Source organism: Mastigoproctus giganteus, chromosome 3 (assembly GCF_048544385.1).
Source record: "Mastigoproctus giganteus isolate SK-2022 chromosome 3, ASM4854438v1, whole genome shotgun sequence".
In the NCBI taxonomy this organism is placed as follows: domain Eukaryota; kingdom Metazoa; phylum Arthropoda; class Arachnida; order Uropygi; family Thelyphonidae; genus Mastigoproctus; species Mastigoproctus giganteus.
This window is the reverse complement of record NC_143577.1, coordinates 36,359,869-36,372,514: the sequence shown is the minus strand read 5'-3', so window position 1 is coordinate 36,372,514 and position 12,646 is coordinate 36,359,869. Positions and strand designations below refer to the sequence as shown.

Sequence of the window (12,646 nt, the reverse complement as noted above, 5' to 3'; positions counted from 1 at the left end):
AGAGGCTGGCAAAGCAGATTTGGTGTAAATGGCATCAGAGGTAAACCAAATCAATTCAGAGGATGATAGCGCAGATAAAAATTCTTAAGTTCCAAATTTTACACTAAAAAGCATATGGGAAGGCATAAACTTAGCCAAGCATTTAGAATCTTATTTTTTGAATGCAGATCCTGCTACTGAAAGGAGCACAAAGTTCAAAAGGGAGCTTCAAAAATGTTTAGCTCCACACCAAGAAATTTACAAAGATCTATCAAGCAAAAGCAAACAAACCCAGATTACTGATTTTTTAAAGAGCAAAATATGCACAAAACCTGGATGCTGCAGAAGAAAGTTCAGAAGGTGATATTCTGCAACAGACAAAATGTTCTCTTTTGATTGTGCTTAGCAGCAATGAAGAGGAAGAAAATTAAATGAATGTACATTATCTGACATATATGTATCACATTTTGTAAGGTAAGAAATTTGTTCAGTTATTACTATTTAAGTTACTACTATTATAAAAACAAAGTTAAAATATCTAGTTATTACTATTATAAAAATTAATTTTCCAATAGTGCATCAGAGTTTCTTATAGTGGGGGATTTTAATTTCTCAGATATTGACTGAAATTTGTGGGTTGGTCACTCACACACTGGGCCGACCGGGCTAGCCGAGTGGGTAAAGTACCTGCCCGGCAACCCAAAGGTCGCGGGTTCGATTCCCGCCTCGGGCTTGGATCAAAGTACTGCAAAAACCTTGGGAGGTGCAATATGGCCACAGAAGCCGATGCGCCAACAACTACCAAATCAAAAAAAAAAAAAAAAAAATCACACACTGGCAGGGCTTTAGTGGATTTATTGGATGATTGTTTTCTACAGCAGCATGTTTTGGAGGCAACTAGGAGAAGTGATGCTCTTAATCTGATTATCATTAGTGATTCTTCATACAATGGGAATCTGAAGATAGGGGAACCACTGAGTGGCAGTGATAACAGTGTGCTGAGGTGGGATTTACTCAGAGGTAACTACCATCAGAGGTAAAGGGAAGGGTTTTTGCTTTCGTAAAGGCGACTACGATGGTCTGAGACAGTATTTAAATTCTATACGGTGGGACCAACTGATGTTACCAACAGCAACTTCAAAATGAGAGGCATTCAAAGAATTAATCTTGGAAGCTACTAGGCTTTTCATACCAACTAAGAAATATTGTTCAAGGTTTAGGCCTAAATGGATGTCAGATGAACTGATGAGACATGTGGCAGAGAGGAGGAGTGCATGGGACGCATAAAAATTAACAGGTGATATGGAAGCCTATGATAGATATAACTTGGTCTTTAACCAAGTCACAAAGGAGGTTAGGCAGGCAAAGGCAGATTACAAGAAATTTTTGGCGAAGTATTACAGTGTCTGGAGACTAGGCACCTGCAAGATTATCTGATTGAGGTGTATTAAGCCTTGAATGGTTTGAGCATGCTTAATGTGGATGTGATTCTTCCTCTTGCTCAGAGTAATCGCCTGAGAGGGCATAAAATCAAATTGAGGAAAGACAGTTGTAGGATAGATGTGCGGAAGTTTGCCTTTAGCCAGCAGGTGGTTGATTGCTGGAACAAACTTCCATCTGTCATTATAGAAATTGATAGCTTAAATAGATTCAAAGCAGAACTAGACAAACATTTGGAGCGAGTGGATCAGTGAAATGAGAAGGGTTTTTTATTTATTTATTTATTTTGGCTGATGCTATATAAGCTCGCTTCTTGCATCAGGTGCCTTTACTAATGCTTGTTATTAAAAAAATGGTATTTTTGTTTGGAGGGGGGGGGTTAATTTTTGTTAAACAAAAATGGTATTTTTGTTTGGAGGGGGGGGGTTAATTTTTGTTAAACAAAAATGGTATTTTTGTTTGGAGGGGGGGGTTACGTTCCAAAACTTTTGGAACGTAACCCCCCCCCTCCTTTGTACTGGTTCTTAGTCTTGTATAACACGGTTTCATATTACAGAAAATTTTGTAGGCACCGAACTACCGTGTTATACGAGGGTTACCTGTATACCAGTAACCAATTTTCAATTTTTTATATTCATTTAGTAAAAAGTTCTATACTGAAATGCAACATAATTAAATATATATATATATATATATTTTTTTTTTTTTTCTGTTTTGCTGTTTTCCTGTTGCTCTCTAAAACAAAAAGTAGCTTTTTTCCATAAACTACCTATGTTTATAAACAATTTTCATAATACTGTTGTCATTGCATTACAGGTTTGCAGAAAGAGTCACAGAAACACCAAATCTCTCTCAGCGTATTGCAGAACGTCAAGAAAGACTTCAGGCTCCAAGTGCATCACCGAATTGGCAAGATGAACAGACTGTAATGCGTTATTTTGATAATGTTGATCACATTATTGACTTGCATGGTCATATTATTGGTATGGGACTATCACCTGACCATAGGTATATTTAATAATTATTAGATTTCTTTCTGCTGTTTATTCAGTATCTTTACAAAGTTTCATTATTGCAATACAAACTTTATAAATTAACAAACTTTCATTATTGCAATACAATAACTTTTTGTTATTGTATTGCAATTTTTTAAATGAAAAATTAAAAAATTTTAAAATGGTTTTTTAACTCATTGTTTTTATCAAACAAAACTATTATTACTTCTGCTGGGAGAGGGAAGCTAAAAATTCAGTATGCATACATTTCTATGTGTATATTATACTGAAAGGACATTGAAATCTAATACAGATTTGGGCTTCTGTGGGCTTGCAAGATCATGACATGGATACAAGGTTCCCAAATACATCTGGAGATATGGATCACCATGCCATCTGTATAGAGTCTCAATTGTCCCACTTAAGGGGGGGAATACAACAGTTTGTTTTGCCTCATCCTTCAGGTGTTCCATTGGATTCAAATCAGGGTATTTGGAAAACCATTGCTGCACATATCTGGACTGGTGACATGCAGCATTATTCTGCTGAAAGGTACAGTTTACCATCTGGGAATAGCTAGATATATTTTTGGTGAGTATACATGATGGGTAATAATCTCTGCCATGAAATGTCTTTGTACATATAACTAACATATCCCAGCAAAACATTTCTCAGACCAGAACACCACCACCAGTTTTTACTCTCTGCACCATGCACATGATGTTCTATTACCTTGTTTTCATTACTACATGTGTACACTTTCGTTGGCATGATACAAAAGGGAATGCAGTTCGTTCACCCACTACTTCCTCTAGTCATCTGCTCTGGAACCACAGTGTTTGCCACTGTATGCATACCCATACACTGACTACTGATTTGTATTCACCCTTCTGCAAGCTTTTATTATTATGGAGTGTAGTCCACTTGCTCCCATCGGGGTGGGTGGGTCTATTTCAATATTGTTTATTTATTTTTTTTTTTAATATATATATATATTAAGTGAAGGAAGGTAAAGCAAAGGAGTGTAAAGTTATATAAATTATATTTAACAGAATTCTTGGTTTACATAAAACATTATTTTAATAAAAATGAAACCATATATATATATATATATGGTTTCATTTTTATTAAAAGATTGAATGCACTTGTTACCCTATCTAAAACTTTCTGAAAAAAAAAATGTCAGCAACTGTGTCCAAAGAGATTATGTTCATTTCGGAGTACATTTTTCTTTATCCTGAAATGTCTTTCCTCTGAGGGCAGTTTTCACGTTGGTAAAGAGGAAGAAGTCTGCTGCTGCTGCTAAATCAGGAGAGTACGGTGGATTGTTGATCTATGCAATGCCATGTTTTGTGGCATTGCACAGATCCAACCATCCACCGTATGGAATGGGCTGGAATTGTCGTGCAATAAGATCTAGGTGCATTTCTCTTGAAATTGCAGCCTCTCCCAGGAAATGGTTTTCAATAGTCTTTGAAGCATTGGCACTCATTCCTTCAGATACAAATTCTTTGTGAATCATGCTGTTTGTCAAAAAATGTGACCAATATAGTCTTGATCCTGGACTTCTGTAAACTAAATGTTTTGGCCCTTGGTGATGATTTCGAACTCCACTGCATGAAATGATGCTTTGTCTCTGAGTTTTACTGGAACACACAGCACTCATCTCCAGTGAAAATACAGTTGATGAAATTAGGATTGTCTTGACCAGTCTTGATGAAGTCTTCAGATGATAACACTCTTTGTTGTTTCTGCTCTTCCATGAGGCTGTGTGGCACAAATTTTGTGCAGACCTTCCTTTTAAGATCATTTAAGATCTTACCTTTTAAGATCATCTTATTCATATTCAACTCATCACCCATCATTGTGAGAGTCAAATGTTCTCTTGTCACAATTTCCCAAACTTTTCCAACTCTGTCCTCGTTTCAGTAAGTTGACAGACACCCACATTGCAAACATCCTCACATCCATCTTTGAATTGCTTATACCATTCAAACACACTGAAATGACTTGATCACCATAAACAGTTTTGAACATTTGATACGTTTCAGTTGCAATTTTTCCGGTTTAGAGCAAAGTTTGATGATCATGCTTCTTCATTGCAAAATTGTGACATGGAATGTTAATGCTACTAACAAAGCTTGTTGTTACAGTCTGTCCTCGTATAGCACGATAGTTGTGTTCCTAGAAACTCTCGTGCAATGCAAAATCGTGCAATATAAACAACAGTCCCTATGGGAAAAGTGGGGTTAGGTGCCGACCACCCAAGATTGAACACACATTTGGAACCAAAACATTACCAAATACAATAAATAATCGGGTAATTTTAATCGTTATAAAAAATAATATAATATTTTTTTATTTTTATTATACAATAAATAATAAAAAATATTTATTTTTATTATATTATAAAAAAGTATTTTTTACGAATAAAATACGTATTTTATTCGTAAAAATTTATTATATTAAATAAAATAGTCGTAATAAAATACTTACGTATTTTATAATACGTAAGTATAAATTATAATACGTAAGTCGTAATAAAATGCTTACGTATTTTATTACGTAATAAAATATTGCTACTGCTTTTGCTTCTATCGTAAGCAAACTTGTTTTTTGTTTGATTTTCTATCCAAAGAGATGACAGCCGTTCCATCTCTTCCAATTCTCTGTGTCTTAATCTAATGGATTTTAATTACACTTTGAGTTGTTCCCGCTATGAAAGTTGTTTTTATTTTCTCCGCATTCTTTGTAATTCTCGGCGTTGCCTCATTTAGGACTGTAGCACGTGCAATATCACATGGTCTTTCATTTCGCTCAAAGCGTTTCACAATTTCATATTTTTTTTTCTCTATCGACAGAGGCGGACTGGCCATAAGCCTTACCCGGGAAATCCCGGTGTGATTTTGGCCATAAACTGTAGTATGAGGCCACTATAAATTTTCCCGGGTAAGAATTTTTGATCCAGTTTATCGATATTGCTTTTCTTTTTCTCTCTGAATCTGTAGTGTCTTCACCAGGACGCTTCCTTTTCACACCTTTTAAGCATTTTACTCATTTTTAGGGAATAAAGCACAATTACAAAACCAGGAGGCACCCTTAATACACATAAACAAAGCTGCGCGCGTATAGCAACTGAATAAACAACACGGTAAAGGCCGAGATACGCTATTAACACCTCACATTTTACTAAAGCACATTTCTGGGGGTTACTACCATAAAACAATAAAAACAATTTCCAGTTGCGTTTCTGCTAGTGGAATCTGTTATAAACTGGTAGTAAACTCCATCTAATTGCATTTGCGATTATACCGATAGCTGGAATTGTATTAGTTTTTACGTTATTATGGTGAAATGTGTTTCCCCTTCACTGATATAAAACATAAATACATTTTCAGAATCTTCTTCAGTCCTATCGTGTTGCGTTCGGTTGGGGTGATTTCGCATTTGACTGCCATTTCTTGTAAACACGAAGGCGAATCGTGTATAAGCGAATTCGGTTCGTGTTATATAAGATAACGTTCCCCTATTTATAAATCGTGTATGATCGAATTCGTGTAATGTAAACACGTGTTATACGAGGACCGACTGTACTTGTTACCTGTTAGCCTACTGGACAACTTGTACCACCATCTGTTGGAGGAAACCACTTCTGTTTCTTTTCAAACTCGTCAAACGTGGCTGCAACAGCCCGACCTGGAAACTTTATTGCCACACCTCATATGTAAGCAATCCTATTTTAAATGTTCAAAAATTAAATGAGAATGTGTTAAAGTAGTAATCGTAATAAGATCGTAATAAAATTGGCCATAGCCTTTCTTTGATTTTTTTATTGATTATTAGGGTTCATGTGGGTAAAGGTTGCAGAATTTGGTACCTTTTGAGACACCAGTGCACTTGCCTCGGTGTAAATAACCATGGCTTCAGAATTTTCTAGAATGCTGTCAGATATTTATAGTATTCAATTACTACCTTATTAAATTTGAATAATAACTATATCTAAAATAAGTTTAATGTATAAGTACTTTATGCTCCACCCAGTGCTAAGCAGCTAGAGCTTGAGAGGAATGTCCATAGCTCTTCAATCCAAAATATTGCATATCCATGTGCTGCGGTCATTACTCACATGTTGAAGAATACACATATAGTTATAGTTATTACCCAGTTTATTAACAAAACAAATTATAATAAAATATAATAAGATAAAACCAGTAGCTTTCGGGATGCGTGTCCCTTTGTCAACTGACAAGTTAATACAAATTTTGAATACAATACAACGAGCAAAGTGGCACATTAATCATGCGTCATTGTTGTTGCACGGACGTGTGCTGCTTCTACGCCACTGATCATCCAGCAATAAAACGGTAGTTTCCAGGATGGGATTGTAGACGCATGCCTTTCTGGCGATTTAATGCCTTAGAATTATTTATTATGTTGAGTGACTCTAGCCATAGGCGGTGGCGAAAGTGGCATAGAAGCAGCACACGTCCGTGCAACAACAATGAAGCATGATTAACATGCCACTTTGCTCGTTGTATTGTATTCAAAATTTGTATTAACTTGTCAGTTGACAAAGGGAAAACCAGTAGCTTTCGGGACACGCGTCCCGAAAGCTACTGGTTTTATCTTATTATATTTTATTATAATTTGTTTTGTTAATAAACTGGGTAATAACTATAACTATATGTGTATTTGAACTATGGACCCCAGTACTCCAGGCCCATTCGTTACCATGTTGAAGAATGTTATGTGTGAATTTATTTTACTAGCAATTTTCAGATTTTCCACTTCCATTTTGGAAATTGATTGCTGTAGCAGACTAAACCAGATGGATGCTTCCGACCCAATTATAGGCATTTCTGCTGTCAAGGTTGTGGATGGGGAGTCTAAAACAAGAGAACATTCTATTCTTTTATTCAGTGAGGAAGTACTGTTTCCATTGAAAAATGATGTTCTTATGAATGCTTAAGGTAGAGCAAATTTTATCAGTTGGCAGTGCATCAGTTTCAAATTTGAAATTTTTTATGAAGTTTCCAGTACTTCCTGTTATCATTAATGATAAAGAATTTAATAGAAGCAATAGATGTTTTGCATCATTAGTTGTCATACATGCTGAATGCTTATTTGCATCTTTTGTCATAGAACATACTTTGAGTTGTGCTGATCATGTAGGTGTGTTGTTCAGAAATATGTTTACTAATAGCAAGAAAATATGATTGTGGAAGAATGAAAACAGCAGGCATTGTTAAATTTCATGGATTTGGATAGAAGTTTTTTTTTTTTTTTTTTACTACAGATGGCAGTAAACAAAGTGATTTTGATTCCAAGCTATATAGCATTGAGGTGACCTTTTGTAATAATAATAATTTAAAAAAAAAAAAAAAAAAACTGTCACACTGAAAGCAACTTGCTCTCGGTTCCAGCATTGGAAGGTGACTCTGTATGGTAGTGTAGAGTCAGCCTTCAGTGCTGGCACTGAGAAGGTGACTCTATAAGATATAATGTTGTACATCTAAACAACCTGAAAGCATGTGGGATTCCTTCAAAAAAAAACCATCTGAAACTTGCTGTTGATAATGCACTTGTTGTGGTAGGCCTAAAAACTGAAATAGCAAGGTATTGAAAGAGGTAGTTGGGCACTTTGATGGTAATGGGCTTTCCTTTTGTGTGTTGAAAAGGGAGATGACTTGCTATGTAAGTGAATGAATATTTGGTAGACATTTATTGCTATCCAGAAAGAAGTGCTAAAAGGAAAGATATATTTAAAAGTTACTAAGAGCACATATATATACAGTAAACCCCCACTATTCGCGGCATCTGTTTTCGCATATTCGCAGTCGCTGATTTAATATTAGTATTAGTAACGGCCGTATGGTGCAAGAAAGCCTATGGCTTATGCTGCACCAGCCAAAAAAAAAAAAAAAAAAATCCGAACAAAACAATGATATAAACAAAAATTAAATAAATAAATAAATAATAATAATTAATAAATAAATAAAAATAATAAAATGAAATAAAAAATAAATAAAAAGGAAATTAATCCTATCATCCTATGCGCTTCCCTTACCCGAAAGTACTATCCAGATGACCTTTGAATTTCCCCAAACTGTCGGCCTCTACCACCCATGAAGGCAACTTATTCCAATAATTTATAACTCGCTGGCTAAAATAAAACTTCCTGCAGTCCAATCTAAACATTTCCCCCCGTAACTTGAATTTATGTCCCCTAGTTCTAGCATCATTTATAATCTTGAAAATTTTGTCCTCATTCATTTTACTGATGCCTCTCAGAGCCTTAAACACCTCAATCAAATCTCCTCTAAGGTGTCTAGTTTCCAAACTCTGCAACCCACATATTCGAAGTCTTTCTTCATAAGGACGCCCTTTTGCCGATCTCACCAGGCGAGTTACCCGTCTTTGCACCCTTTCAAGAAGCTCGATGTCTTTCTTTAGGTGTGGTCTCCATACTTGAACACAGTATTCCAAGTGTGGTCTAACATAAGCCTTATATAATGGGATTATCACGTCCCTATCTCTACTTGCAAAAGTTCGATAGATCATCGATAGGACACCATGGGCCTTCCTTGCAACCTGTTTACAATGCTCAGAGAATTTCATGTCTGACCGTATCGTAACACCCAAGTCCCTTTCCTCCAGTACTGGGTTTAGTTGAACTCCACCAAGTGAATAAGTTATTTTGGGATTACTGTTTCCCAGGTGTAATACCTTACACTTTGTTGGATTAAAGCACAGCTGCCATTTTTCTGACCATTCTTGAAGTCTATCTAGGTCTCTCTGAAGAAGCTCAGCTTGACTGTGATCATTAACTACTCTACCAATTTTAACATCATCTGCAAATTTAGACATCACGCCCTCTATCCCTTCAAATGAAATATAAAATGAAACCTAAAAAAATGTGAATTTTAAATCGCCGTGAACATTTTCCACCATAAAAAAACATGGGCATGGCTAAAATCATCTTTCCCGGTAAAAACAGCGCTCAGTGGGTGGGGGAGAGGGGTGACAAAATCGCGAGCATGGATGTTTCTCGCTAATCCTTATTCAGTATGTGCTATGTGCTTGCCATGGAAGGTTTCGTTGTTTGCTTTTAATTTATATGCTTATAAAATGAATAAATTTATCAATTTAGGAATTGATATGCTTACAAAAGTGAAAAATCTACCGTTGTGCAATGTGTTAGTGTTAACAGAAGAAAGTGCCTTTATTGTGAACAAATTCTTTTCTAACCCCTACAAAAATATGGCTAATAATAAGAAGGAAAATGTGAAAAGGTCAAAGAAGGTGATGACATTAGCAAGTAAAATTCAGTTATTAGACAAAATTTCTAATGGTGAAAGTGGCAAAACATTATAAAATCAATAAGTCCTTGAGGTTGTCACAGACATTCTCTCAGATATGCCAGACAAGCTGTACTTGCTACCTGGGAGTCTAAAACGCTGATGGAACTGATATTCGGGTGACACTCAAGTCAAGTGGACCCAATTTCGGCGAAGTCCGGACGGTCTGTGACAGCCAAATCCTCTGCTTGCACCTTCACGATGGTGGGACTGTTAGTAATCCTGGGTATAACCTCCATGCACAAGCACATGGTGAGTGACCACCCAGGTGTGAACCAACGTAAGCAGCGGTCGAGGTGTGGCACCCACACCACATGGAGGAACGCCGCCCCTCTATGTTACCAGGCAGTACTAGGTGGTAGATGACTCTCATCAACCGGTGAAATACCACCACTTTGCTTATTGGAGGCTTGAAGTGGTGGAACCCATGTTTAGTCTCTAGAGCTAAGTTCCGGTCAACCCTTCCCTATCTCTTCCATCATGCAGTATGATTGATGACTTTTGAGGTTATGATGAACGTCGTGGCGAGATCCAATATTCCTTACATTTCGAGGGTACAGCTCTAAAACGGTTTTCGCAGGCCGGCCGCTAGTTAGTACACCGGACCGAACCTATTGGTAACTCTCTAGGAGGCTTCCGGATCAGCTAGTGTATAATCTTGCTACCTCTACTCTGCCAGATAGTGACTGAAGGGAGTCCGAGTAGTGTGTATGCGGGGAGCATTGTCGAGGCCACGTTATGTCAAGGATCTGGGTATATTCTTGCCACATGTACGCCATATCCAAAAATTTCATTACTTCATACAGCATGTCCCACCCACTTTTTCTTACTATTGAATACACCATGAATTGTCAAACTAATAGAACAAGCTTATCTGCGAAAAGATCTAAACCTCCCAAGGACTTCCTAATTCATTTCACAAATATACGTGGTCTCAATTCTAATCTCAACGATGTCCATTTCCACTTGCAGTCTGCCAAACCACACGTACTTTTTCTGACAGAATCTCAGTTATCGGTTGATTCAACTACTGCTCATCTCAGATGCCCAAATTATTCGCTGTATGATTCCTTTCGCCTCAAAGGTGGTACTTGTGCATATGTCCGTTCTGATATTCCCTGTCAGAGACTTGGCAATTTGGAATCTCCTCTCTTCGATCTTCTCTGGCTTAAAATCTCTCTACCTCATTGTGTCAAATTCATCTGTTGTCTCTACCGTTCTCCCAACTCGACTAATCACTTGGAGCTCTTTGACTTCCTCTCGTTGCAACTTGACTTTCTCCAGTCCAACTTTCCTAACAGTGAGGTAATTTTCCTTGGTGATTTTAAGGTTCACAACTCCAGCTGGCTTCCGTTTTCTATTCACACCGACCCAGCAGGTCGAGATGCTGAGGCTTTTGCAATTACTAATGACCTAGCACAGATTGTTCATTTACCTACAAGAATACCGGACAATCCGAATCATACAGCCAATACGCTTGATCTTTTTCTCACAAACAACCCTTCTAAGTACACGGTCGAAGTGAGAGGTCCTTTAGGCACTTCAGATCACAACTTGGTGATTGTCTCTTCTCCAGTGGAACCTTTATCTCATGGCTATTCCCAACCTCGTGTTGTTTGGCATTACAAGAATGCAAAATGGGATGACCTGCGTGACTTCTTTTCTTCTTTTCCTTGGTCGGATTACTGTTTCAAAACTTCTGATGTCAATGTTTGCTCAGATCGTGTCAGTGAAATTATTCTTGCAGGAATGGAATCCTTTATCCCACACTCCACTTTAAAATCTCGTCCTTTATCTAAACCTTGGTTTTCCAATAAATGTGCTAAGGCTGTCCAAGAGAAGAATGTGGCATATCGTAATTGGCTTGTTTCTAATTCTTCAGTTTCATTTTCTGCCTACACCAAAGCTCGCAACAATTGTAAAGCAGTTATTAATCAGTCCAAACTAGAGTTTGAACAGGCTAAGAGTAGAAAACTTGCTTCTTGCCCTAATGGTAGCCGAGCATTCTGGTCTCTTGCCAAAGCTATTGGCCGCAACTTTTGCCCATCTCTGCTTCCACCTCTGTCCAAACCAGATGGTTCTGTTGTCACTTCAGCCAAGGATAAAGCTGACCTGCTAGCATCCCATTTTTCTTCCAGCTCATGTATTAATGAACTTGGTAAAACACCTCCCACCATTCCCAACACGGTCCATTCAGTGCCTCCTGTGGTCTTCCGTCAAAAGGATATCAGAAGGATTTTGATGAATCTTGATGCTAAGAAAGCTCCAGGTCCTGATGGTATTTCTCCACTTGTTCTCAAAATCTGTGCTCCTGAACTTACTCCTATTCTTTGCCGCCTTTTTTCTCTTTCTTATTCCAAAGGTGTTTTTCCTTCTGCTTGGAAATTTTCTCATATCCAGCCAGTTCCTAAAAAGGGTGACAAATCCCTCCCATCCAATTATCGTCCCATTGCAATTACTTCTACTCTTTCTAAAGTAATGGAGAAATCAATTAACCGCCAACTCTTAAACTACCTAGAAACCTTCCGTCTGATCAACGATCACCAGTATGGATTCCGCCAGTGTCGATCCACTGGTGATATCCTGGCTTATGTTACCCATTTATGGACTACTTCAATGGAAAGGTTCGGTGAAACACAAGTAGTTGCTCTTGACATCTCAAAGGCTTTTGATCGTGTTTGGCATAAAGGTCTAAACAAGCTTCCATCTTATGGTTTGCCAACTGTTTTTAGTAATTGGTTATCCAGTTTTCTCTCTGATCGCTCACTGAGGGTGATGGTAGATGGCTCTCTGCCTTCTAACTTCTCCACTAATGCCGGTGTCCCCCAAGGTTCAGTTCTTTCCCCCACTCTTTTCCTCTTGTATATCAATGAC

General features: G+C 37.5%; 1 protein-coding gene across 2 annotated transcripts in view; it reads left to right on the top strand.

Moving 5' to 3' along the window:
• Positions 1 to 12,646, top strand: part of Fbw5 (F-box and WD repeat domain containing 5) — a 107,699-nt gene that overhangs the window by 71,265 nt on the left and 23,788 nt on the right. For both annotated transcript variants that reach the window (XM_090370488.1, XM_090370489.1), the window contains exon 6: positions 2,236 to 2,427. In XM_090370488.1, coding sequence (XP_090226614.1) covers positions 2,236 to 2,427 — 192 coding nt within the window. The remainder of the gene's footprint in view (positions 1 to 2,235; positions 2,428 to 12,646) is intronic.